Consider the following 27,711-nt stretch of genomic DNA (forward strand, 5'->3'; position numbering starts at 1 on the left):
CCTCACAGTCTCCTCTGGGCAGAATTTCACTTTTACAGCGTCTCAGAAGTAATCACCAGCCTCATCAAATCCTACTTCCAACACGTGCAGCTATATGGCTTACAACAGACGAGTACACTACAGCATGCCAACGTCTGGAAAGAGGGCTAATGGCAATGCACCATCTCGCCTCTGGCTTTCACGATGGCAGTGGAGGTCATCATTCGAGCCTCCCGGTGGGTAGTAGGTGGGCTCAAGCTCAAAACTGGTCTTCGTCTCCCTCCGATCAGAGCGTATATGGATGATATGACCATACTCACCACAACCAAGACACACGGTTGCTGAACAAGCTGCAGGAGAACATCCAGTGGGCCCGGATGGAAATAAAGTCGAGCAAATCCAGGAGCATTTCAGTTGTCAAGGGAAAGCTGTCAGACGCAGGTTTTACGTTGACAAAGAGCCTAAACCAACAATGCCAGAGAAGCCAGTAAAGAGTCTTGGACGTTGGTAATTGGTATGATGCCACCCTCAAGGACACAGAGCAAGTGGACCAGCTTAGGCAGGAAACCATAAGTGGCCTTGAGCGTATCAACAAGACCATGCTCCCAGGTAGGATGAAGGGCTACTACCCAGGCTGATGTGGCCTCTGACCATCTACGAGGTCCCAATCTCAGCGGTCGAAAAGCTAGAGAGGTTGATTAGCTCATTCTCCAAAAGTGGGTGGGACTCCCAAGATCATCGGGCTGTATCGAAGAGGCATACTCAATCTTCCTGTGTCCAGTCTCGCAGAGGAGTTCAAGTGCTCCAAAGTAAGGTTGGAATGACACTTAGGGAATCCCATGACCCTTGCGTAGCCCAAACAGCTCCTTCTCTTGCAACTGGAAGGAAATGGACCCCGAAGTCAGATCTCAGTGCACATCGTTGGCCTTGTGCAACAGGGGAGGGGAGGCCTTGACCTTGGACAGAGCAGACCATCCTGGCACAAGGAAGCTCCAGCTCAATGCGGTGTTCTGGTTGTTGAGGAGGTGTGGTGACAAGAGCAGGCGTCAAGATAATAATAAGGGATTACATTACATTGAGTTGAGGAGGAAATTCTCCTGGAGGGAGCTGCTGGGCACGGAAGCATTTCACACCAGTTTCATCTTGCGAGGACCGTATGATGTCCTTCCTTCCCCCTCTAACCTAAACCAGTGGTACAGAGAAGACCCCACCTGCCCCCTCTGTCCATCCCCTGCAAACCTTAAGCATATTTTGGTTGGCTGCAAAAAAAGGTGAACGAGACTGGAAGTTGGTCGCAGATCTAAATCAAAGGTTCTGCTTCCCATCTGAGATTGTCACAACAAACCACAGACTAGATCTCGTCCTCTGGTCTTCCTAAGTACACAGAACTGGTAGCCGATGTGGAATGGCTCAGCTGCCCTGTGGAAGTCGGCTGCAGAGGCTTCGTGGGCAAGTCAACCATCAGGCTACTTAAGGACCTTGGGATTCGAGGCCAAGCCCAATGCCAGACCATCAAAGCCCTCCCAGGAGCAGCAGAGCATGGAAGCCGATGGCTGTGGGCAAAGAGGCATGACACCTCCTGGACCCATAAGTAACACCAGTGGCCTAGAAGCGTTGAAAGCAGAGGGGGCCACACCTGGGACATCGTCACCACTCAAACCTCAGGATGACAAGCTTAATCTAGGGATAGTTTCATCTAGTCCTAAAACAGAACTCATCTGTGTGGGTTGTTAACTTCAAGATGTTACCGTGATTTCTTTTTCAGTTTTTTCAGGTTTGATTTGGGATAGGTGTAGTAATGGGTTAAAAATAAACCCCACAGGACGTTTTTTCATCCTTGTACCAAAATCTTAAAGTAGACACTTTAAAGATTGAGAAAAATCTCAATGTTTTCATCCAGTGTAAAGGATTTTGGTATTGTGGAAAATATACATGCGATTTTAGAATTTTCAGCTAATTATTCTTTTTTTTTTGTCCCAAAATCAAGTCAAGATGTGTTTAAAAACTTAAAAATAACTAATTTGTTGAATTCCCAGTTTCAAAATTGTGTAGAAAAATGTGTTAATTTGTCTCTCTCTGTTGTTTACTTCAAGAGATTTGCTGATTTCTTTTTCAGTGTTTTCAGTTTTGATTTGGGATAGGGGCAGTAAAGTGTTAAAAATAAACACCATGGGACATCTTTTCATCCTGGTACCTGTCAGTCTTAAAGAAGACACTTTAAAGATTAAGAAAGATCTCAAAATGTTTTCATTCAGTGCACAAGATTTTGGTATAGGGGAAAATATACATACGATTTTAGAATTTTCAGCTAATTTTTGATATTTTTGTCCCAAAATCAAGTCAGGATGTGTTAAAAACGTAAAAATAACGATTCTATTGAATTCCTTGCCCACAAATTGTGTAGAAAATTTGTTAATTTGTCCCTGTGAGTTGTTTACTGAAAGAGCTATGCCAATTTCATTTTCAGTTTTTTCAGCCTCGAATTTGGGATAGGTGTAGTAAAGGGTTAAAAATAAACACCATGGGGCATTTTTTCACCCTGGTACCTGTCAGAATCTTAAAGTAGACACTTTAAAGATTAAGAAAAATCTCTAAATGTTTTCATTCAGTGCAAAGGATTTTGGTATAGGGGAAAATATACATACGATTTTAGAATTTTCAGCTAATTTTTGATAGTTTTGCCCCAAAATCAAGTCAGGATGTGTTAAAAACTTAAAAATAACTATTCTATTGAATTCCTTGGCCCCAAATTGTGTAGAAAAACGTGTTAATTTGTCCCTGTGAGTTGTTTACTGAAAGAGCTATGCCAATTTCATTTTCAGTTTTTTCAGCCTCGAATTTGGGATAGGTGTAGTAAAGGGTTAAAAATAAACACCATGGGGCATTTTTTCACCCTGGTACCTGTCAGAGTCTTAAAGTAGACACTTTAAAGATTAAGAAAAATCTCTAAATGTTTTCATTCAGTGCAAAGGATTTTGGTATAGGGGAAAATATACATACGATTTTAGAATTTTCAGCTAATTTTTGATATTTTTGCCCCAAAATCAAGTCAGGATGTGTTAAAAACTTCAAAATAACTATTCTATTGAATTCCTTGGCCCCAAATTGTGTAGAAAAACGTGTTAATTTGTCCCTGTGAGTTGTTTACTTAAAGAGCTATGCCAATTTAATTTTCAGTTTTTTCAGCCTCGAATTTGGGATAGGGCAGTAAAGGGTTAAAAATAAACACCATGGGACATTTTTTCATCCTGGTACCTGTCAGAATCTTAAAATAGACACTTTAAAGATTAATAAAAAACAGGTGGGGAAAAAAAATCAAGACATGCTCGTAGACCCCTGTTTCCATCTAGACTATAATTCTTTTGTTTTGTTTTGTCTCTGTCTCCCATTCAAGGATTTGTCTCCCATTCCCCCTTTCTTACATTTCCTTCACTCTGGCTTTGTTCTGATTCACGGCACCCATGATAAGGTACAGAAGTGATGTAATGCAGGTCTGCACTCATGAATGTTTGAGCAGAAATTTCACACTCTATTTCAGTGATGTGAGCGGCCACTGCAAAGTGGGGATTGACTGAGCATTTTTATAAAGTAAGTGTATGTATGTGGTCTTGTCCTGGGTTTCCACTCCAGTGAAAGAAGTTGTAGATCTGAGAAAAAAACCGTCATGTACTTTTGAATAACCTCAGACAGATACATAACAGCCGCCCACATAAACATATGCAGCTAGCTCTAAATCTCTGGTGGGCACATGGCATCAATTTACATTTGTTTTGCAAATATTGACTAATTATAATGTGTTTACTGCAGAAATGATTAGTTAGTGACTGTTATTAGTTGACAACCATTTTAGTTAGTTAGTTGCATATCTAAAATGATTTAAAAACACTAACAATGCTAAATATTTTTTCTGCAAATGTGAGGACCTTCATGCAATTTGAATATGTCTGGGTCTGAGAAACATGAAAGTTTTCTACTTTAGAAGATCAACAATAAAATCATAAGCTGTAGCTGAGCATGAGAAAGGAGAAGCTAAATGACCATAGTATGGACATTAAATTAATACAGTGGACTGAATTTAGGCTCTTTGTGTGTAGCTGCGTGTATGTCTGTGAAAAAGAAGAGAGTTCCAGTAACCCAAAGAGGGAGAGAGTGATGATAATAGCACAGTTTTCACCAGATGTGTGACGTCTCCCGAGGGGGAACCCTGGTGCACTGTGCTCCAGGATTAATCGTTTGAATAAAAGAAAACATAATTAAAACCTTCCCTCATGCCCATGCAATCAAACAGAGAGAGAGAGAGAGGAGGTTGGAAAGGCAGCTTTGATTGATAACCAATTCCAGACCCCCCCTCCCTTACACACAACAGAACCCCCCCTCCCACACACACACACACACACACACACACACACACACACACACACGGGCAACATGCCTTTAGCTGAGATGACATACTGTACATAAGCACAGAGAGCACAATTGATGGCTCCTGTCTCTCAAATGCAGACAGCGTCCATTTTTCCTGTGTGGCATTATGGCGGCCACAGGGCGGGAGGGCAGCTGAAGTTTAGATTGTCACATGAATCAGCTGTTTAGTGGGATGGAGAGGGAGCGGAGGGTGATGATTTTGCCTCCTGTGATATCTAGGGGGTTGTTACAGGCGCCTGCAGTGGACGGCCTCCCGTGAGTACTGTAGGCTGCATTCACTCTGTGCTGTGCTTGTTCGGTGTTTGTGGACAATCATGGAGCAATGGCCAGTTCAAATATATGGTGTGGTTAATATCCTGTACATGTCCAAGAGGTTAAAAGGTGGGGGTGGGGGGTAAAAGGAAGAAAAGGAGTGGCAGGGGAGGATAAACATAAGCAGCGGCAGGACTAGCATTGGTCATGAGTGACCACTTAGCAGCACTCTTATTGCCCCATTGCACCACATTTAAAAAAAATGTCACACTTAAACAGTTTTAAAACCTTTAACGCCCTGTAAATTGTAATAATTAGGATCTTTCTCTTTTAACTCGTATTACCTGTGCCAGGGAGACCACTCAAGAAGAAGAGCAGTACGCTCGAAACGTTACTGTTTTTTTGTTGTTGGATGTGCTAAATAAAGCAGCACATAAAGGGAGCTTAAGTGTGCGGTCTCCTCTTTTCTTTTTTCTTCTACATTTATGTTTGAGGCCAGCACCTTTTTAAATTGGATGTGCGCGACCTTTCTACTTTTTTGTACCCAGGGAGACCACTCATCAATCTAATCAGATGAGACCACTCCCAAGCTGAGCGTTAAACTTGAATAACTCAGAATGTTTTCTCTTTTAGATTAAACTTTGACTGCTGCTCAATTTGTTCCAAATATTCAGTGTTGCAGAGATATAGGACTACGAGATTTGAATTTCAATCAGCAAAGGAACTTCAGCTTCATTCAAGAAATTTTGTGGGATGTTTGCGCTAAAAATGTTCACCCAAGCAGAACAGATTACTATATAAAATATGATTTAATACAGATGGTTTAGGTTTGTATGCCTTCTGGCTGTTTAAAAAGCTTCCACCGCAATCTCAGTAATGACTTGGCAAGCTACAAACCAGCACTTAATATTCATGAGGAGATTCTATAGTCCTATATGTCAATATGAGTAGTACACAGTGTTCTGGCCATGATGGCTGGACACAGTTTTACTGTGCGTGCGTGTGTGTGTGGTAGTGTAACAGCAAGAGACTAACTCTGGGCACTGCTTTGTTCAAATCATGGCTTGCACATGAGCAGAGCTTTTTACACAGAAGACATTCCCATTTCGCAGTGTGCGGTGCTGCAGGGGAGGACTGTGGGGGACAGCTGCTCGCTCAGGTCATGTGAACCCAAATCTCTGTTTGGAGGGAGACCAGCTTGTCTCCAGTTGTGCCTCCTAAGGCCATGGGAGAGCTCCCCGACCAGTGTGAGCCAGAGCTGCTCTCACTGGAGAAGCACCACACCAAGCTCCCTTTACATGCGAGTGAATGTAAACTGATGAAATGATAGAAAACACTTCAATTCAACTTATAAATGTTTTTTAGTCATCTTACATGCTTGGTTGTCTCAAAGTAAATGTTAAATAAAAGAAATATTTAAAATGGTTGTGCTGCCATGCAGAAAAATGGAGTACAAACATAAATAATTCCACTGGTATTTAATGTATGCAAATGCATGACTAATGCATTTCTTGTCATGATCCAATGAGAGTTCATTAGGTGCACGCAGCTAAGAGGAATGCAGTGTAATGGCAATACAACATTGTGGCAATAAATCTTCCCTACGTGAGGTTCATAATACGCAGCTTTTGTTGAAACTGTTTTCGAGAGCTGCTGATTCAACTACAGTATACCATTATTTGGGAGGTTGTAATGTGTGGTGCTGTTGAAGAGTATTGCATTATACAGCGAGATGTGTCTTTTATTATTTAGCCTAACCGTCGTTGATATAAATGGATAATAGAAACACCTGTCAGTGTGACACAGCACCGTTCAGGAGCACTTCAAACTGCAGCCTCCAAAATGATCACACACTTGAATCAACACCTCTGTATGACAGCTCCAATAAAAGCTGAGCATCATAACCTTCATGCAGTCCTGCAGAGTTCTATTAAACTGCATTAGTTTTAGTTAATAACCCGGCAACTGAGTTTACAAATACCAGACACAGAATCAACATTAACGCTAATAAATGATAAATGAAGGTGGCATTAGGTCATGAGATTAGCTAATGTTTATTGGATCATGATGTCATACAATACATTATTAAAATGTGATTGAATTAAATATAAACCAGTTGCCAAAAGCCTCTCAGATGGGTGCATTTGGTCATCATCTATAAATGTCTAAAGGAGCTTATAGTAACTGTTCATGCAGTAAACCAGCAACATCCAGTTAGAGGCGGTTGTGTGGGCAGAATGCACCTTATTAAAATGTTACCAACACATATATACATACTACACTGTGTATTCAGAGACTTAAATCACATAAAGTGGAATTGCAAAAAAAAAACCCAGACATCAGCATGGTGTTTTTCTTCCTCATTGTCTATCCTGCCCAACATGAAATATATTGCTTTCAAAAAGTGATATACAGCAATGGTAGGTTGTGATGTTGCTGTCAATAACGTGTCATTTCAACTGCAGTCGGAGCTGTGACAGACGAGGACTTATCTCGCATCATTGGCAGAAAATAGAAGAAGCTGAAGGGAGAATTACATGAGCAGACAGTGTGAAAACATAAGTGGGCTGAAGTCAGGAGAAACTGGTCTTCAGCAGGTATAGAGCCCATCTATTTGCTGCTGGTGTATTGACCCCAGAATACCATTAAGCCATTTCTTTAAGGATTCCACTGCATCAGCACCCTGAAGCTACTGTACCTTCTCTTGCCCTCTCTGTGCAGGTCCCCATTGCTTCTACCGCCCCTCTAATGATTCTTGACAAGCAACTATCTTCACAATTGGTCTAACTGGTCTGGTTTTGTTGTCATTTGCTATGTTAAATGATGATTGGTCATTTAAAGGCGTCTACTTTTTGATTTGAATGTCATCTCCACTATTTAGTTCTCACAGCAACCAAATCCAGCTTATTAATTATGATATAAAAATCATAGCAGTGTTACCTTTTGGCTGTAAAGACAAGTTGGCATGAGAAAGCAGAGAATCATTAGCACAATCAACACTTGCTGCACGCCAAAGCCCGGCAGCTGCGATCCAACTCACAAATTTACACCAGCTTCATCAGAGAAAATCATGGCAGTCAGGTTTACGATTGATCTTTCCTGATCGACTGGAATTTCATGCGCACATTTCAAGTGGCTTACAGCTAAGACATCTTCTGGCACACACAGTTGGATTTCTGCTGCGTGGGGGGAGGTGTTTTGTGTGTCTGTGTGTGTAACTGGACGGCTTGGAAGGAGGGTCTAAGACAAGATTTCTCAGTCTAATTAACGCCTCAGCGACACCAACAGCAGCATACGTTTCTACACAAATCTCCCAGCAGCTCTGTTTTCATTTGAAACACTCAGAGAGGAGCAGCTCAGCATGTGTGCTGAAGGCTTATGGGAAATGTGGGTAGAGTGCTTGCAAGTGGGTTGGTGTGTGTTTGTGTGTGTGTGTGTGTGTTATCATAGGTTATCTTGGGCAAATTCTGCATTCTGACACACTACTGGGAGTATTTGTGGTTCATAGCTGACAGGCAGCTACACCACCATCTGCATCATATCACCAAGACGCACAAAGATCAGAGGTTTCAATATGAAGTTTTAAGGCTAACAGACAGATATAGGATGCTGGTATCTCTGTGAGTTTTGATGATGAATATGTGACGGGTATAAACTTCTGAGTCATCTCTCAGCTGTCTCAAGAGCTCACCCGCACCGGGAGTATAAGATGAAAGGACTTTAATAAATTTAAACAAACAGACCCCACATGGGATGGGATGCTTTGGAGTTATATCCCCATGTTCTGTCTGTTCTGAGATCAGTGGGATGTGTCATTCCCGTGTTTGGAATCCAAAAGAAAAGTCTGATGCACTGCACGGCGCTGTGTTAAACCAATGATACATTTATGAGCTAAACAAGAGGGAACACATTTTTTCTTGGATGTTACAGGAACCGTCTGAGTGCTCTCAAACACCTTTTATTTCTACAAGATAGTTTTTTTGATAGCATTTAAAATCCTCTTGCAGGAGATGTGATTCCAAGAAGCACCACAGAACATGACAATGCAGACTGCAAGAACAAAGACGGAGGTGAAATCCAGTACAACAATCTTGTACAGATTTGTGAAACAAAGACAGAGGTTTGCTGGCAGTTTTAGAGGCTAACAGTTTTATAAGGTTGGAGAAGAGTGTAGTTCAGTAGCGAACAGTTCTCTTCAGGCTCGCTGACAATATTGGTGAAGAGATAAGAGGAGTGGTAACTATACTTTGACAGCGAGGCTCGTATTGCTTTATCTTACTTGTGTCATCACGGCAAAATTATATGACCACAGAGGTGGTTTTTGGTACGATGGAAGGTGTATGGGCAGATTTTGTTGATGCAGTGAGTCATGCCACAACTGTGATAGATAGTCACAAAACTTTATTGGTGCATGGGATCAAAACAATGGCTAGGTTCAAAGACAAGTGCCCAGTATTCAGTACCCATGTAAAATATATAGTAATACACCACAGCGTCCAATCACTAACTTAACATCTCAACGTTACTGTAGAATACTTCCCCAGGTTAAATATATAAATACAGCTGTTACCATTTTGCCAGTATTCAGTAGAAGAGACATTACAGTTTATCAGTCCATGTTGCAGGATTCACTTTTATTAACCTTGCTTACACTTTCCAGAATTTTTTGGTTGTGCTTGATTGCATTTGCCAGATTTAGCTGGAATCCACCACGCACACTATTTCTAAGCTTTGGTTTAGTGCTGCACCAATAAAAGGCTGGAAGCAGCAATGTAAAGTGTGATCTCATACCTTTCTTTGGAGCTGAGTAAATTGACAACCATGTGATTCACGGCAAACTTGCATCACATTAGTGTGTGTGTGTGTGTGTGTGTGTGTGTGGGGGGGGGGGGGGTTGGCAAAGGAGAGGGAGAGGTTAAGGAGAGAGAAATAAGAATCACACAAAGGAAGGAGAGAGAGAGAGAAAAAGAGATGAGAGAGGTAGTGAAACTGTCAGGACTGAAGAAGGGAGCGGGAAAGAGGGAGGTAGATTCATGGAAGGGGGGGAGGAGGGGGTAATAAAGAAAAATCAGATGAGAAAAAATCCGACAACAATGTGTGTGGTTCATGCAGAGTCCAAAGGTAAACCACAGTGAGGTCGAATAGATGATCACAAAACCAAGCGGCGGCAGAGGCAGAGTGAGTGGGATCAGCCCACAATGTGCAATATCCCACCACCACAGGGATTTATGAACATCTGAATTCACCATCAAAATCGTGATTTCTTTGCTTCTGTTTCTCTTTGTTTGCATGTCATTACTGTTTTTCTTTTCTTTTTTTCCCAGCAGCAGCTTCCTCCTCAAGTTAAACGGTGGTCTGTGAATCTCACAAGACGGGTATTATCTTCTATCCCTCTATGCCTCTGTAATACACAGCAGTGATTCATATTCTTCTCTGTGTGTGATTACATTTCAGTGTGGGTTGTTGTAAATTAATATCTCCATACCTCTGCCTCTGTCTATTCCATCTTCCCAAGCACTCTGCTATTCTCTGCCTCTGATATCAGTACAAGTCCAATTGGCTGGTGAACGCCACTGTGTCCGATTAAGACTTGCCAGCCACTGATTTTTATTGGCTGTGTAATGGTGCAGAACCTAAACATTTATCAGGGTCGATGGGCTGTGTGTAGTACAAGCTATTAGGCGATGCAGGGCAGGCAAGTGGGTGTAGAAAAGTTAGAACAAGCAAAGGGGGTGTCAGAATGAGCTGTCACCTGGAGGGAAATTAAAGACGTCACAAGCAGGAAATTGTTTAGGGTTTGTTTTTGCTGCAGTCTGTCCTGGCGCTGTCTGCTTTGCATTAATGACAAACTACTTAACACTTTGACAGTTGGTGCAATATGGCAAAAAGGCTGTAGTATCCTATAGGTTGCGGCTTATAAATGCTGCATCCTCTGGACAAAAGGAAAATGTAGAATTCAAAGAAAAGAATTAGTAGAATAGAAACAGAGAAGATAATTATCTGGTGTCTTTCTCAAAGTTTTAATAGCTCCATCCCATCTAACTCGATCTTAACCTGACCTACCTGGCTCAAAAGAGGACTACACCCGTTTCTGGATTTGGGTGCATTATGTCCTCACACAGGTGCTGGCTGTCCCACTATGAACCTCTGGTTGACAAATCTGTGTATAATCCGCTAATGTTCTTAATCCCGGGGTCACATTAAAAAATGGATGGGAAATTAATCTGCTGTCAGGTCTGTCAGGTATATTTTGTCAGTGCCAGCAGCGCTTATTCTCTACCAAATCCTTTTGTATGGGCCAATATGGCCCCACCACCAACCAACCAAACCAGCCAGCCAAATCCCTCTGTGCAGACTCTGTCTAATGTTCTCTGTCCTTTTGTCCTTGTATTGTGAAGATTTCATTAAAGTGAGGAAGTTTAAAAACGAAACAGCGAGAGCACAGATCATAGAGGGGAAGTCTGGTGCTGTGCTTCTTTGAGCAGCCATACAGCAGGGTGGTGGGGGTGAAACCATTGTTGCTGGAGACAGAGAAAGCTACTTTACAGGCAGAGCAGAGTGGATGCTTTTGCTCCCCTGGCAGACAGAAAGTTAGGAACTTGTTCACACTGTGAAAATGCGTTACTGCTTCCTCCCTCGCATGGGTGCAAACATCAAGTGTGTTTTGTTTCAATGTCTGCCATATCTGCCTATGCCATGCTATGCCGTGCATATGTGCTGCGGTAACCAGGCTAATTTCATTGCTTCTGGCTGAGTGGATCAAAAAGACCCGCATTCACTGTTTTTCTTCTGTTTGCGCTCTTCTTTCATGCAGTAATCTGTTCAAAAGGCCGATTTAAAGCAGTGCTCCCCCGAGCCAGCCTTCTCTTTTTAGATTGGTGAAAGAGGAGAAATTAAGAGGAGGTGCCTGTTTTGGGGCACAGGGATCACAGGATTCACTCTCAGGTTAATGTTATAATTAAGTGTGTAATATTTTCTAAGGCCACACAGTGCGCTGCAAGAAAACAGGTGTGTACTGTGGGAATTTCCACCCCTCATCAGTATTTTTACATATCTTTATACATAACTTTTCTGTTTCTAGTCAGGTTTATATTTTTAAATTAAACATATACTGTAAGTGGTGAATGATGATAAAAGGTAGACATGATAATCATGTCCCACCTAAAATGCATAGATAAAGAGACACTGTATTTGAACTGTTTGAGGTATTTTATGGTTGATTTTGTTTTTATTTTGGAATTCGTTTTTGGAGTCACTTGTCCTCGTCTAACACCTTATTCCATGGGAGCTGTCAGCATGATGTAAGGTGGCTGCCATGATTGTTAATAAAGATGTCAGTGCCCCAGCACCATCAGTCACTTGTAGCAGTCTGGCCTTGTCCCTTGAATAAAAACACACTCTGGTCTGGGCATCATATGTATGTGCAATTCCAAACAACTACACATAGTCACTTCTTTTGTTCCTCTCTTGGGGAAACAACCAAGAAACAAGTGGATCTGCCCGCCAAACCTTAAACTAGACTCAAGCCTCCTGCAGATATATCAAACCATACATGGTGGTGTAAATCAAATCCTCACTGTTTTAATGCTGCAGTTTTAGCCTCATCAGCCACTTTGCACCTGCAGCAGTCAGACTCTGACTTTCGATAAATTACCCTAGAAGATACGGGTCACCTTAATAATCTATAAAGCAGTGAAAAGCAGAGATGGACTTGTATCGGGTTGAGTTTTTGGCAGGAGTGGACAGTAACAGATATTGTATTTTTGACTCCACTGAATTTCTATGGAGTAGCTACTCTTACTTTGGAGCAGAAGTTTTAGATTGTGATTTTTATTTTTATTTTACTTTGAAAATACAATAGACTTTATGCAGTTTCCATCAGCCACAGACAATCCTACATTGTCAATCATGTTTGAACCCATCAGACTCCTTTAATGGCTTTGTTACATAATGATGAGGCCTCTTGTTTTAAATGTTTGCTATGTTTACCACAACAACCAAACTTAAAAAAGAAATATTAAAATGTCTACTCATTAATAGTTGATCATAGCTACTTCTAGGCTTTATTTATGAGCATTTTATTCTGCATGTTTCTCAGAGTCTTCAGTAGGTTGTTTCAGGGTCTTTAGGTTCTGTAAATATGGAACAATAAAACAGTGTGTTCCACAAAATAAATGTACTTTTGAATATTCAAGTATTTGCAGCCTGTCTGCTGAGCCAAGAATATTGTGTTTTTATATTACTTTACTCGTCAAACCTTTTCACCTTCAGAAATAATAAATATGATCACATATAATCAATTTTCAAATTTAATTCATATAAAATAAAATACCTGACATTAAGCATTAACACACATGTAACGCATTACGGCGAACAGCCCACACTGCTCATGAAAAAAGCCACTTGTTTATGAGCTGAGTGTCTTCCTCTCCCACGGCGCATGCCCAAGGAGAAGACCTCTCCTTCAGTATCTCTTTGTTGATGACTTGCATTAAGGGGGGGGTGGATTATGGCACTAAAAACCCCTGCCTTCACCCTGAGCACCTTGAATTGCTTTAAATTGGAGGTGTTTCTGCAGTGGTTTGCCTTGTAGTCTTAAAATAGCTCGCGTGCAGCCTTGGTGTGTTCTGCTGCAGTTGTCAGGAGGCCAGTTGATGAATGCACGGGTCCTTGAGATTACTTAATCACTATAAACAGTACATTTGCATAGTGTTAAATGTGTAAATCTTAAACCTAATGAATTGCTGTGTGTATTTTTCATGCTGCCGGCTGAATGCTCTGTATGCGGCATGTAACCTGACTGTCATGACAGCAAAAAGTGCAGACACACAGGTACAGTGTAATCTCTGCTGAGCCCTGCAACACTCACATGATGTAAATGCGTGACAGCATGCATAATTGCATTGGGACATACCCCAATAATTTTGCCTTTATGCTGCAGTTTGAAACCAGGTTGAAATAAAACTACCAAAGCATCAAAAATGATGACAGTTGCATTTCAATACTGGATTGTAAAAGTACAGTTGACACTTGAAAGTCTGTTATATGTATATATATTTTGTTTGTCTTATTAAAAATCCTTATTTATTAATTTCCTTCATTTCTGTGATACAGCTAGATGTGTTTTTATTGGATGAATTGAATCCCTGAAAAAGATATGGATGAGCAAAAGGAAAAAGAGAGGGAGACAAAGATGCATAAAGGCATTCACTGCATTGCATCAGAGTGAAGTTGACAAACGCTTCTTTTTTCTTCTGTTTTTCTTTTTTTCAAGTTCATGACTTAGGAAGAAATCTTGGGTCCCCGCTGAGTTGGAGATGGATGATGCTGGTGCCGCTGCTCTTCGATTCCTCCTGGCTTTGCAGAGTCATCCGGGCAGGGGAATCATGAAGAGGCCAACCCTTCCCCTGATCACCTGCAACGGTCAGCTTCAAATATCTCATTTTTATCTCCCTGTGTCTTTATTTCTTCCCTGCTCCTCCCTCCCCCTCTCTCTTTCTTGTGGGGGCATATCATTGTGCACCTTCTCTTTTTTCTCTCTACCCATCTTTTGTTTTCAGTCTGACCTTCAGGAGGAATACACAACCTTACCCTCAATTCAGCTGCATTCTTTCATGCTTTTCTCAAATGCATGGAGAAGGGATGAGCAGGGCACAAGAAAGGGCAGCCCCCTCAGTATTCAAGCCCATGATCGGCTTTTTTTTGTCATTCCTGCAGAGTACAAGGAAAGTCACAAACTAAGTCCATAGTGAGTTCCTGCGGCTGAATAGCTCACTGTAAGGGCTGGAGGCAGTGTCTGATTTGATGCATGCCATATAGAGTAAAAGTTCCCCCAGGCCACTGTGTTATGGAGCATAAGTATTGATGTGTCTCATGGAAGCAGTGGCAGTATTGCAACACATTGCAGGGTGATGAGATCTTGTACAAGGTGTGTCCTGCAGTAGGTTTTTTTTTTATAAATACGGAGTGGGTGTGGCTAATGTCTTCACTGCACCAAGGCAAAACTTCCTCTGTATCTATATATATTTCTGTATGTGGTAGGTCAGTCAACACAAGCTGGAGTAGCAGACACAAAGTACTGCACCTCACACATTTCTGGTGTACACGAATCCCACTTTTATTTTCCACAGAAAAAAATGATGTTTTTTTTTTTCTGGTCTGTTTCGGTTACATTTAAAACCATTCTATGAAAAACTGTAGCACCAGAGCAGATTTCTATTGCCCATTCTTTGATAAAAATGTCAATTTGTGCTATTTTCCAGTTTTGATCAGCTTTGATTGGGGTCAGTTCCCTCTTGTTTATAAAAAAAGACTAGCACTTCATTTATTTTTCCAGTCATTTGCAAAATGAAACAGAGAAAACTGTATATCTTCTTCTTATTATTGTTATTCTTTTCATTTAAATCACAACAAATACATTTAAAGCAAATAAAAAAAATTGGGCGGCATTTAGCATAATCCAAGCAGGGAATCAGCTTTCATGATGATTATTATATATCTATATATTTATATGTATACATATATATTATGTTTATATACAAGTATGGCACTTGATTACACAAAAGCAAGAAAACACTTCACAAATAAAAGCAGTGGGCGCTTTGGTGTGTTATAAATTAAGGAAGTCACAGACGTTAGCGTTTGCAGCAAATTCACCAGATACTGTTTTGCAAGTCAGCTATAAAGCAATGGAATGGTTACATATGTTAAGGTCAGTGGTGCAACACAGGCAACAACAACAAAAAAAAACATGAATTACGCTGATGTATTTCAAATAGGTTTGAACCATAGTCAGTAAGGATTTATATATCTATGCGTATATAAATCGGGATGGTAGATTTTGTCCGTTTAACCACTGTGTATGGTGCCATTTAATTAGGTTGGTGCCAAAAACAGGTGGAAAGTAAATGTCTTACAAACACCGTCAGGTCAGTAGCACGTTTTGGATATAAGGTCAGGCTCTCAAGTGTTCACCTCTTAGTGCAATTTTTGCATTTACTCTCTTCAAGTACAGCAGAACAGCCCACACAAAGAGTAAATATGTGAACACGTTAACATGGTCTCCATTTAGCATCTTACAGAGTATAAACGTTACTAAAAAGTTGCATCAGTGCAATAATAAATAAGTCAACAAACGTGTAATCCACGTTTGCCATGAAGTCCTTAAAAGACCAACAAATCAAAAAAAAAAAAAAAAAAAAAAATCTGCCCACTTCTTGAAGTCATGACACGAATTTAGGCGTGCGGAGCTGTCCATCATGTCCATCATGGTTCTTTTTTTAAATTATTATTTTCTTTTGTTTTATACATGTTTTCACACCCTCCTCCTCATCATCATCATCATCCTTGTGTGTTACACATAAGCAGAGTCACTGGACTGAGTGCGGCCAAAATTTGGCACACTCATCCTCGGCAAGTCCTTATTTCTGATCTCATAAATGGACTTCCGCCGAGCCTGCACACCCCGCACGGCCGTTTTGATTTTCCTCCAGCCCAAGTGATTGAGTTCAGCCAGGTTCAGCACCACGCAGAACCCGCTGACCGCGAACATGAACACCAGGAACACTGTCTTCTCCGTGGGTCTGGAGACGTAGCACTCGACATCTTTTATGCAGGGGTAGCGATCACATTCGTACACGGACGGGACGTTGAATCCATACAAGAAATACTGACCCACCAAAAAGCCAATCTCCAGCGCGTTTCTGAAAACCACCTGGATGATGTAAAACCTGGAGATGCCCTCCTGCCGCCTCATTTTGGACTTTGTAGTTCTCATGGCCGAATTAGGGATCTCTTTGACTTCTAAACAGTCTGGCTCGGCTTCTTTGGTGGAGTTCTCAGTGTTTTGCAGTACTCCATTAACAATGGTGTTCTTTATCTTTTTGCTCTCGTCTCGCTTCAGTGAATCTTGATCCTTGTCTAGTGTCAGATAGACTGTCGAGTAGCGCCGCTCCTTCTGCTTGGCCGACTGATGCACCGAGTATGTGATAAAACAAAGACTCGGGGTGCACACCATGATGATCTGAAAAACCCAATATCTAATGTGTGAAATGGGAAATGCCTTGTCGTAGCATGCCTGGTTGCAGCCCGGTTGTAAGGTGTTACAAACAAACATGGTTTGCTCGTCATCATAGACAGTCTCTCCAACTATTGCTACGATTAGAATCCGGAAGATGACCACCACTGTTAGTAGGATCCTAAAAAGCAAGGACACAAACAAACATATGTGAAAATAAGTGTAAATATATGTGTTAACTGACACCAAGGGTGGTTGGGTTGTGCGCTGCCTCGGTGGCTGAAGCGCTCTGTCCAATTTCTGGTAGTGTAGTGTTTTTTTTTTTTTTTAGGGAGCTGTCCAGTGCTGAAACAGGACGCTCTAGAGAACAAGGATGAGGATGCTATGTGCAGCTTATTATGTGCTGTCTGTGTTGTATGTGTTTGCAGATTTAATGGCTGACATGGCACGGAAGCAATCGGCGTTGCTTTGATTTCTACCTGTGTGAGCATCGTTAATGGAAAGAGGTGATAACGCCGACTCTCACCGCCCAATCTCGTTCCGCCACCCCAGAGTGCACAACCACCACTCAAACTCACCAACACACATCAAATGGATAAGTGGATGGATGGATAGACTACGTGGAATGACACATGATTTCTCTTTTTTGGTTTAGTTTAGGTTGTTTTGACTTTGCAGCACCATCCCAGGTTCTGTAAAGACAGCTGCCAACTGATTTTTTTTATACTCAGCCGTCTCGTTTTGGCAGAGGAGCAGGACAAAAAGAAGGAAATCTGTGAAACAAGACAGAAAAATCCACAACACAGACACGGAGGACTGGGCACCATGCTACGGAAGATCCTTGAGGCACAAGACAGAAACGGGGGACTGGGGACCATGCTAAAGACGATCCTGGAGGCTGCTGCGATTCTTCTGTTGTTGTTGGTTTTTGTTGATCATCTTACCTTCCTATCATAGTAGAGTGCTGCTGGACAGCAGCCTCCAGGAGCCTCTCTAGTATAGTCCATTCCCCCATTTCTGATCATCCGGAGAAGACGAGGGCACAACAGTACTCTGTTCAAATCCCTCCAAAAAAAAGCGCGTTATTTCCCGTCCCTCTTCTCTCTTCCTCTGGTTGGTGTCAGTCCCCAAAGCTTCCGATTTGAGCTAAAAAATGCATCCGTCACGGGATGCTGCTGCCGTCCCCGCTTCTCTCTGTCTCTCTGCGCGCTATCTGCTGGGTTATGTGCTGAGCGCGCAACGCCAGCGAACGTCCTGCTGTGTGTGCCGAGCGCTCCCACGACGTTTCCACACTTTTCCTTGTCATGGGAGTCTGAAGGGCTGATTACTATAAGCCCTCCTATTTTCGATCTTCAGATCAGGTTGATGGGCTGCGCGCTGCGTCTGGATGGAGGGAGGTTGGATTTAATGTCTTGCCAGCGTTAATCCGCCTTTAAGTAGTCTGCCCCCTCCCATGCGTCACATACGCGCAGACAGGTCGGTGGAGCGCAGCCAGGAGTACCAGGGCTTCATGGTTTTCAATATTTCAGTTTTGTATACAGCGTGCGCCATTCAGTGGACACTCTTGTGGACAGTTGTGTCCAGTGTTGTAGCCTACACTAGCTTCACTTGATACATTTTGACATGGGTGGCTCCACGTGAGAATCAGCCTCTGTAACGCTGACTACACAGTGAACTCGCTGAGCTTCACAACCTCATGTGCACCACAGAACAATATGCATTCTCCGAGGGAGAGGGGCTTTCGGATGCACCATGTCCTGGGCCTCGGGGTCAAGGTGATTTCTCCGTGTTTTTAAGTTATCAGTGTTATTCAGACATATACAAAGGCGTGTATTTTATTCCGCATGTGAAAGATTCTATTTTATTTTTTTAATCAAACCAATTGTTCTGTGCCACTAGAACCAAAGCCATATGGACTATACGGCTTTATAAAAGGATTTAATCTCCCTTTCTTGGAGCGGATAGCCTGGCATGCCCAGAGGTATACCCCTCACCATGTCGCAGGCTGCTGGCCCGGCTGGTAGAGCTGTTGTTTCCACCTCGGGCAAAGATGATGCTCTGGATGCAGTGACAGAGTGAAACTACCATCCGAGTTGCTAATCGCTTTACAAGGCAGCCTGCTTGCCTGCCTTCCTGTCTCTCTGTCTGCCTGTCTCTCTCTCTCTCTCTCTCTCTCTCTCTCTCTCTCTCTCTCTCTCTCTCTCTCTCTCTCTCTCTCTCTCTCTCTTTGTCTGTGTGGAGGTTTAAAAATAGAAACAAAATATGTGACCCCGCCCTACATATTGCTCTGTGGTTTGATCAACTTATAGTGTTGCACAGTGTGTGTACACTAATATTAGACTGGTGTGTGGAGTGGCACTATTTGAAGTCACAGCTATTTATACAATTGTCCTTTTGAACTAGAATGTATAGTTTCATTATGAATCCACATCTAAACTAACATGGTCTATTTTTGCTCCTCCAAATACAAATACAGCCCACTAGAGTAAAAGGATACATTATAGTGAAAATCGTTACTTTATTATGAATAGTAATTTGCGTCCCCCTCAAATGAAGTATTTTTAGCCCAGTGTATTCAGTGGGTTTGCAGGTAGGCAGTGTGAGCTTTGTGTCTAACCTGGGAAACGGGGGATTACCGATCACGTGACAGTGCTGTTTTCAGTCAGTGAAACTTTGTGAGGTTAATTTCTCATGAGGTGGCTTATCCTCTCCGCTCACTGTAATCTTTTCTAATTCAAATCTTTAATAACCTTTACTTATCCATCACGTGACGAGAGGACAGAGCCCCGCTGCTTTCGAAACACAGAGGGGGAGAGAGAGGGAGGGAGGGAGGGAGAGAGAGCTGATTCACAGATCCTGAACCAGCTCTCTGTTATTTCCCTAGAATGATTGAAAAAAAAGGAAAAGACTTTGACTGGAAGTCCCGGTTCTTGTTTATTTATAAACCTATATATATCCACATATAAATTGCACTTGAGTGTAAACAAAAATTTTTACAGCAACATACGAATGTCCGCTTTAGAGCCACTGGTTTGGCAGAGGAGGGGGGGTGGGGGGGTTAAGGGTGAAGAGACCGAGGGAGAAGGGGTGGGGGGTCAGTCTGGTGCTTAGAAGCACTTCCTGTGGACGATGGAGGGTCCAGCCTCGTCATACTCCTGCTTGCTGATCCACATCTGCTGGAAGGTGGACAGAGAGGCGAGGATGGAGCCGCCGATCCACACGGAGTACTTCCTCTCAGGGGGGGCAATGATCTACAGACAAACACACACAGGTTAACCGGGGACTCTGCTCCGTGTAGAGATGTTAGTGTCGGTGCAACAGTGAGTCTAAGTTACCTTGATCTTCATGGTGCTGGGGGCCAGAGCAGTGATCTCCTTCTGCATGCGGTCAGCGATACCAGGGTACATGGTGGTGCCGCCGGACATGACGTTGTTGGCGTACAGGTCCTTACGGATGTCAATGTCGCACTTCATGATGCTGTTGTAAGTGGTCTCGTGGATGCCCGCAGATTCCATGCCTGTGCAAACACAGCGGCCAAGTTAGTGTGACTCACCCCCCTAACATCACACACACACACACACACACACACACACACACACACACACACACACACACACACACACACACACACACACACATATCTGATAACCGCCGTCAGCTGCCCCAACAGGTGCTGAAGTGGACAGCTCCGCCAGCAGCTGCGCGCTCTGCTGCGGCGCAAATATGTGAACAATAAGCCTCTGCTTTAGACCACTCATGTCTATTTATCGACCACGAAGTCGGAAATCTAAGGTGGATGAAGTCTGACCCCTGGTTAGTGATCCTAATCTAGCAGCCAAACATTAATATGAGCAATAAACACTTCTATTTTCAGAAAACCATCCAGTCTAAAGTTTACTCTAACACTGCTCCACATCAGCAGAAGATGTAAATCAGATTTACAGGGAAGTGGTAGTGGAGGAAATATACAGACCATTTATGGAATTAAAAGTAATCTGCCCAATGTTGTTTAGATAAATTACAGTGGCAATAACAAAATTAATGCGATTACTTACTGATGGAGTGAAATGTAAACAACATTGTTATATACAGCCGTCTTCTGGCAAACAGTATAATTTAACACACTGCATTGTATCTCAGGAGTTTATCACAGGTTTTGTGGCCATATGTAAACCCATGTAGGCTACAGTAAGTAGTGCCTAAAGTATTTGTATGTCACACAAATGCTGTAAACTAAATAGTATTTGCTAATTTGTGCCCACGTCTTTAATTATGTCTTCTTCTTTTTTTAAAATACTATTTGAAACTGCAGTTTATTTATAATTTTAATTGTTGAGTATATGTAAAGATTTATTATTGTTGTTCATGGGGCTGTGTCACTGCAACTAAATTAGTTCCTGCGTGCTCTCGCTTTTACGCACCGATGAATGAGGGCTGGAAGAGGGTCTCCGGGCAGCGGAAACGCTCATTGCCGATGGTGATGACCTGACCATCGGGCAACTCGTAGCTTTTCTCCAGAGAGGAGGAGGAGGCGGCGGTGGCCATCTCATTCTCAAAGTCCAGAGCGACATAGCACAGCTTCTCCTTGATGTCACGCACGATCTCACGCTCAGCTGGAGGGATCAGATTTGTATAAGGCGAAGTTAATCATATGTGACTCACATGTCAGAAAAGTGATCAGTGATTTTTTTTCCTCAACCGAGTTTAATCAGTTGGACAAGGGGGAGGTTGAAGTTTCCAAAACAAAAACATAAAACTAAGAAATTACTCACTTTATTGACTTTTGTGTATCACTATTTGGGGAAAAAACTGTGCAGTGACTAGTACGCACCCGTTGTGACAAAAGAGTATCCACGTTCAGTCAGGATCTTCATGAGGTAATCTGTGAGGTCACGACCGGCCAAGTCCAGACGCATGATGGCGTGAGGAAGAGCATAACCCTCATAGATGGGGACGTTGTGGGTCACACCATCACCGGAGTCCAGGACGATACCTAAGGATCAAAATTAAAGATTAAACCAGTCGACTAACTCGCTGAACAAAATCTCTTTCACACCTGGCGAATGCGTCATCATACCTGTGGTACGTCCAGAAGCGTACAGGGACAGAACAGCCTGGATGGCCACGTACATGGCGGGGACATTGAAAGTCTCAAACATGATCTGCGTCATCTTCTCTCTGTTGGCCTTCGGGTTCAAGGGAGCTTCGGTCAGCAGGGTGGGGTGCTCCTCTGGAGCAACGCGCAGCTCGTTGTAGAAGGTGTGGTGCCAGATCTTCTCCATGTCGTCCCAGTTGGTGATGATGCCGTGCTCGATGGGGTACTTCAGGGTCAGGATGCCCCTTTTGCTCTGAGCCTCGTCGCCGACGTATGAATCCTTCTGACCCATACCAACCATGACGCCCTGATAACAGCGAGGGTCGGGAATTAGTGATGTGGTGGGGGAAGTATCATCACCGATCATTATCCCTGCCACTTTCTAAAAACCAAACTGTGTTTTCAGAAATATATATTACAGAAATGTATAGCTCAAACAGATGCGTAATTCTGGTGCGCAATTACGCACGGGTAATCTTCCCTCATCCAAAACTATACATTATTTTTAAGTGAAGCTCGTTCTATCGATAAGTTTGATCGGCTCACGTGCAGTTTACATTACCTGGTGACGGGGGCGACCGACGATGGAGGGGAACACGGCGCGAGGTGCGTCATCGCCGGCGAACCCAGCCTTCACCAGGCCGGAGCCGTTGTCGCACACCAGGGCGGTAGTCTCTTCGTCGTCGCACATGATGTTGAGCTCTGCAACACACACGGAGGCGCACGCGAACACGCACGCCGAGGCAATATGAGGTCTAGTAATGAAATCCCCTGTCCCTTTGAACGGGGTGATTGAAGATATTGTCTTCAATCCCTTAGACAGACACAACAAACAGACGCACACAAGGTCGTTTTATGTGGACAAACAACACTGGGAATGGTGGTTAGTTATAGCTCATAGTGACTGATGCTTATATGACTCTATAGTGTAGTGTTGTGTTATGTTACAGGACTGGGTTAGTATTTCAAGCTTGTTTTTTGCTGGGTCACAGACATTAGACATTAGTGCCCTGCAAAGTTAGTCCTTGATAAAAGCAGAAAAGAAAATCTAATGGACCACAGGCTGAGGAGGTGACATGGTCCAGTTCAGTTAGATGATGACATTTGGTTAATCAAAGATGGAAGTGACAATCATTCCTGTTAAAATCCTGTATCCATCGCCTTGTAATAAATCCACTGGTTGCCTTTAGTAAGTCCTCTCTTGCTCAGCCCCTGTTGATACTCACCAGATCAGCACCAGGCACTGGATCTTGAGTGTGTAAACCAGGGGTGCCGAAAAGTCAAGTTGAGCCAATTTATACTCTGACTAGTGTCAGTGAGATGGGGCTGAGCAGTGTGACCCCTTCTCCATATTTGGTAGCCCATTGCCCTATTGACAACAGCCACTCCATGAATGGCATGACAAGGAGAGGGGACTCCCGGGCAGACATCTGTGCCTGCAGCCCATGTATGGAGGGCACAGGAGAGGGCACAGAGACAATGACAGGCTTGCTTTTGATCTTTCCGGTACCAATAAATCACTAAAATATTACTGAAAAACCCCATTGTAACTATATTAGACCTACTGTGGTGAATAAAACAATTTTTAAAAATCTATTTTCACTACAGTGTTAGTGTTTTAACAAAGGCAAACTGATGTCTGATTGAAGGAAACGAGACTCAATCAGTTAAATTGGTGGATTTTTTAACAGAAAGAGAGACCCTTATCTCTTTATCTGTAATAATTTTACCCTGAAGGACATGCAAAACTTATTGTGCTGTTGTTATAAACCCAAGCCACATCAGCTGTAATTAAATGTCCATATGGGGTTTGATCATCCAGTAAATATCTACAGATTATTTTTTAATATTTGAAATAATTCAGTTTATTCCATTAGTTTTGTGTCTGTATTTCTGGAGATCTCTTCAGATCAGATCAGACTCGCAGGGCACATGTAGCCCGACGGTACCAAATGGAGGGACCACTTGTGCCGCACAGCTGGTGTCAGCAGCTGTTTCACTCCAAACCCCACATTTCAAGATTTGTTTCAGCAAGGAGGGGGAAGCCACTGCTCCAGACCAAACATTCCCGTTTTAGCTTGTTGTTGAGTGTGTCCCCAATCAAAACAGTTTTCATGCAAAGCCCACAGATACATCCACAGACCACAGCACTGCTGGACTCACCATATGGCGAAGGAGAGTATATTTTTATCGATGCATTCATATATTTCATTTACATAAAATCAATGAGTTTTCATTATTATAATGAGCTTCTTTGAAGTTATTGATGTGGTGGCCATGCAACATGCTGTGTCCGCATATGAAAAATGGCAGAATTATTAAAATTCATGCTCTCTTGGTTTTGCATTTGCATATTTTACTTTTATTGACCTGTTTGAGAGAAATCTTAATACAATATATATAGTATACTGAAACATGCCCTCAGTCGAAGAATTTAAATGAGAACACACAGTACACACTACAAAACAGAGATAGTCTTTGGCCTATAGGTATTATATCAAAGGTTATCCAGGGCAGAGATTTTATTTTCCTTGGCATATTTCTTGCCCACTGTCTGAACACATACTACTACCTCAGACACCAACCACTGGATTAATGATTATCTTTTGTAATAAAAGTCAAGGTAATGTATTCTTCCATGTAGGAACCTTTACGGATAAATCAAAAGCAATGTGGATATCATTTGTTGTTCCCAACATCAAAACAATGAGGAACAGGGAACATCTCTTGCTTTGACATGTGCCATATTCTTTCTTTATTCCTGCACTGAGGAAAGAACTAGACATAGGAAATGACATTGCCGGTTTGCTTGAAACAGACAGAGAGCATGCTCTGAAGGCTGTAAAAAAACATTGGCTAAGAGCAGTGGATGGTCCCACCACAAGGAGGACAAGACAAAAGGGCACAGCAAGCCATGAATCATATGCTGCTGTCACCCGACCCCAAGCCATAACCCTTCACTGTGTGACTCTTTGTTTTGGTCTTATGTAATGAGTGGTAGGCTGTGGTCTGCTTTAAACATCCTTTTGCCCCAGTATTCAAATAATACTAACATTTTATGACCAGTGTTTAGTTAAGTCTGTCTGTGGAGAACCGGAATGTTAAGATCAAAAGGGAAAGGAGTTTGTCCTTGTGCCAAAATATCACATCCTTCTGAAATTATATTTTAGCGTTTATTCTCAGCTTTCTTTTTCCACACTGTGCCCAGCTACTATCACTGTACAGCTCAGGTTTTTTGTATTGTTAAACTGTAAAATATTTGATGTGCTCGTACTCAGGGCACCCACAGGCGTGAAACGCTCATGCCACTGCCTGGATTAGACACGGAGACACTTGGAGGCTGCTCAAATTGTCCTGTAGTGTGACTTTCACTTTAGCAGTTGCTACCGAGATGAAATCATCGTGGCACGATCATTCTCCTCCTACTCACGACCCCCCAGGAGATCAGCCTCATTACTCAGCAGTAGAGATGAGATACTAAGGGCACAACTGTCCAGAACAAAAAAAAACATATTGATTTTCTATGGGATTTTCACATCATAAACAGAGTACAAACCCTTTTAAAGAACCCTGAGGGGAAGTCATTTGCTTGATGCAGGCAACGGTTTGTACCTAAATCAATAATGTGCACATATATAGGAATGTCCCTATGCCGGATCGTAGCATTTGAGCTGTTCATCAAAAGCTCGCTCAATACAAATGGTCTGAAAGCACTTTGTTCTTTCCAACATGGCGCATTTATCTGTGTTGAGCGTCGTGGGCCATTTAAAGGTCACAGCAGAGAGAAGACATGAAACATATTGCTCAGTGAAAATTGGGTGTCCTCTTTCTGGCCCATGCTCTGAATACTGAGTGACAAGCTGTTGGCTTATGTTAAAGTCTTTTGCTGGGCACCTCAAAGGAGCACAGAGCTTGGATCACCATCACTCTGACTGCAGTTACACAACAAACATATGCTCGGTCACGGACACTGAGTTTGTCTCACTTTCCTAAAATGCACAGTTTACATTTTTCCTGAACTTTATGAGCACAAACTTAATAAGTTTTCATGCCAGTGGAAAGAGTTACAGATTCATGAACTGGTGCAGGTCAAAAAGCAAAAGTTCATGTTTATTATGTATCTAACTGCTACATTTAATCTTACAAAATGCAACTGCATTAATACTCAACTACAATGAGTTGGAAAGAAAATGTATCACATAAATTATGAATCACATTTAAATGTTTCTCTAACAAAGTAGTTAATTATTTAATTAGTTGATGAATCGTTTTAGTTTTTAGTTTTTTAATTGGTACCATCAATGACTCCATCAATAATACAATACAATAGAGAATCATTGCAAAACCAGGACATTTGACATGTTCTGCTCAATAAACCACACAAACAATGAAGCAACTTTTGCTTGGTTGATTGTTAATTAACAATTACATAGCTAATTGTTTTGGCTTTAAAACAGATGCTGCCCTGCATCATTTTATAATTTTGTTTCCGTTCAAAATTAGCTAAACTTTGCTCAGTCCCCTCATTGTTTTCCATTATTTATTAATCCACTTAACAGTTTGACTGTATTTTCTGTACATTTAATTTCTTTCAGCTTGTTCATTTATTCTTAGATCAGATATTTTCTTATTAAAACCAGGAAACATCCAATTAAACCCTATTGGTTTTTTTTGTCATAAATTGACCATTCATTCTATTTAAAAAAAAATTAAAAAATCACTTTGCCATCCCTAAAAACCCAGATTTGCAGAGGACATGACCTCAGTGGTGGCAACAGCCTCTGTCCAACATTTAACCTTATTAAACTGTAACTGAAACGATCATGCTGTGCAGACTCCAAACCCTCAGTAAAAGTTCCTTCATCAGGAAACTAGAGACGAGGAAAAGCTCTTCTTCTAGTGAACTGGAGAAGCAGCTTCCCACTCTGAGGCCTGGCAAACTGACATTTCCTCACATAGCCATTTACCAGTGTTCCCACTTCACCTTGTGTGTTTGTGTGTGCATGCATGCACGTTTGCGTGGGGGTGAAATTACAGAGCAGTATGTGGTTAATTGAAATGGGAGGGCTATACTTATCCTCTCCTTTCTCTCTCTTTGCCTCCCAGGTTTGCCTGCAGCCAGTGGGAACAGGCTTTTTCCATAGCCAGTCTCAGACCCCACAGAAAAATACACCAGCTTGCCTCTCTGCCTCTCTCCCTTTCTTTTTTTGTAGCCTCTCAGTACGACACTGTCAGCTTGGCTTCAAGGCGAATCGCCTGCTGTATCCTCTGACAAGACTTCTGGGAGGAAAACAGAGAAAGTTGAATTAAGTTGAATTAAAATTGGCCAGTGTTTTTTTTTTTTTTTTTTTTTTTGGCAAAAGGGGCTTCTATCCTCAGGAAGTTTGGGAACAGAACTGGGCAGACAAAAAGCAATCTAACTAGGTCTCATATGACACTCACATAAATATTGCAATACACATTTGGGAATTGGCCACCTCATTTTTTCAAAGGATTTTGTCTCAGATTAAAAGGCGCATTTAAAATAACGAGTGAGGTTTTTTGTCACTGTGTGCATCAGTCAACAGTGAGGGGTGGAAAATGAGGTTAAAAAGCGCTTTGGATTGAGAATGAAATATTCATGAATCAAATTTGAATAAGCTACAAAATACAGTAGACAGCTACCCAGATTTGTAGGTAGGCTGCTCAGCAAGAGTATTTTTGTAAGTCTTTATAGGGGTCCCTAAGTATTGAATCCTGAGCTATTTTGGTGGTAGCTGAGAAGGCATGGTGCCACTCAAAACTGATAGGAAAGTACCCAAATTCTTTGCCTTGAAGAAGTTCAGCAAAATAGGCTTTACTTTCTGATAGTCTTGCATATATTCAGACTGTTTAATTGAACCTCTACAGCAAATAGCACATTAGTAATTCCAATGTGTTGCTTTTATTGCAATATGCAGCCACC

The 27,711-nt window shown here is 42.1% G+C and overlaps 3 protein-coding genes across 4 annotated transcripts in view; 1 reads left to right on the top strand and 2 right to left on the bottom strand.

Moving 5' to 3' along the window:
* stxbp6 (syntaxin binding protein 6 (amisyn)) overlaps positions 1–14,055 on the top strand; it is a 151,056-nt gene extending 137,001 nt beyond the window's left edge. Inside the window, exon 6 of the mRNA XM_085767252.1 lies at positions 13,931–14,055. Coding sequence (XP_085623378.1) covers positions 13,931–13,942 — 12 coding nt within the window. The 3' untranslated portion in view covers positions 13,943–14,055. The remainder of the gene's footprint in view (positions 1–13,930) is intronic.
* A 693-nt stretch (positions 14,056–14,748) lies between these two features.
* LOC146963643 (gap junction delta-2 protein) lies at positions 14,749–18,201 on the bottom strand. Of its 2 annotated transcripts, XM_085767248.1 has the most exons (3): positions 17,617–18,201; positions 16,944–16,972; positions 14,749–16,890 (listed from the first exon to the last, which is right to left on the bottom strand). In XM_085767248.1, exons 1-3 carry the CDS (start codon positions 17,685–17,687, stop codon positions 16,010–16,012), a joined length of 981 nt encoding a protein of 326 aa, XP_085623374.1. In that variant the 5' UTR covers positions 17,688–18,201; the 3' UTR covers positions 14,749–16,009. The 2 variants fall into 2 exon arrangements, with proteins under 2 accessions (XP_085623374.1, XP_085623373.1); XM_085767247.1 differs by lacking the exon at positions 16,944–16,972 and having other exon boundaries at positions 14,749–16,853; positions 17,617–18,180.
* Positions 18,202–19,589: 1,388 nt separating this feature from the next.
* LOC146963644 (actin, alpha cardiac muscle 1) lies at positions 19,590–23,038 on the bottom strand. Its single transcript, XM_085767246.1, has 6 exons — positions 22,330–23,038; positions 21,750–22,074; positions 21,504–21,665; positions 21,094–21,285; positions 20,008–20,189; positions 19,590–19,923 (listed from the first exon to the last, which is right to left on the bottom strand). Exons 1-6 carry the CDS (start codon positions 22,456–22,458, stop codon positions 19,780–19,782), a joined length of 1,134 nt encoding a protein of 377 aa, XP_085623372.1. The 5' UTR covers positions 22,459–23,038; the 3' UTR covers positions 19,590–19,779.
* Positions 23,039–27,711: the final 4,673 nt, after the last annotated feature.

Source organism: Trachurus japonicus, chromosome 22 (genome assembly GCF_045865225.1).
Source record: "Trachurus japonicus isolate A0001 chromosome 22, Traja_1.0".
Lineage (NCBI taxonomy): Eukaryota > Metazoa > Chordata > Actinopteri > Carangiformes > Carangidae > Trachurus > Trachurus japonicus.

Bases quoted from the DNA above. Each gene is read 5' to 3' on its own strand.
- LOC146963643 (XM_085767248.1), bottom strand. From the start codon at position 17,687: ATGGGGGAATGGACTATACTAGAGAGGCTCCTGGAGGCTGCTGTCCAG. The intron at 16,973-17,616 runs GTAAGATGATCA...CTACACTACCAG, and splicing joins CACTCTACTATGATAGGAAG to AAATTGGACAGAGCGCTTCA. The intron at 16,891-16,943 runs GCAGCGCACAAC...ATATTTACACTT, and splicing joins AGAGCGCTTCAGCCACCGAG to ATTTTCACATATGTTTGTTT.
- LOC146963644 (XM_085767246.1), bottom strand. From the start codon at position 22,458: ATGTGCGACGACGAAGAGACTACCGCCCTGGTGTGCGACAACGGCTCC. The intron at 22,075-22,329 runs GTAATGTAAACT...CGCTGTTATCAG, and splicing joins TCGGTCGCCCCCGTCACCAG to GGCGTCATGGTTGGTATGGG. The intron at 21,286-21,503 runs GTGCGTACTAGT...TGATCCCTCCAG, and splicing joins ATACTCTTTTGTCACAACGG to CTGAGCGTGAGATCGTGCGT.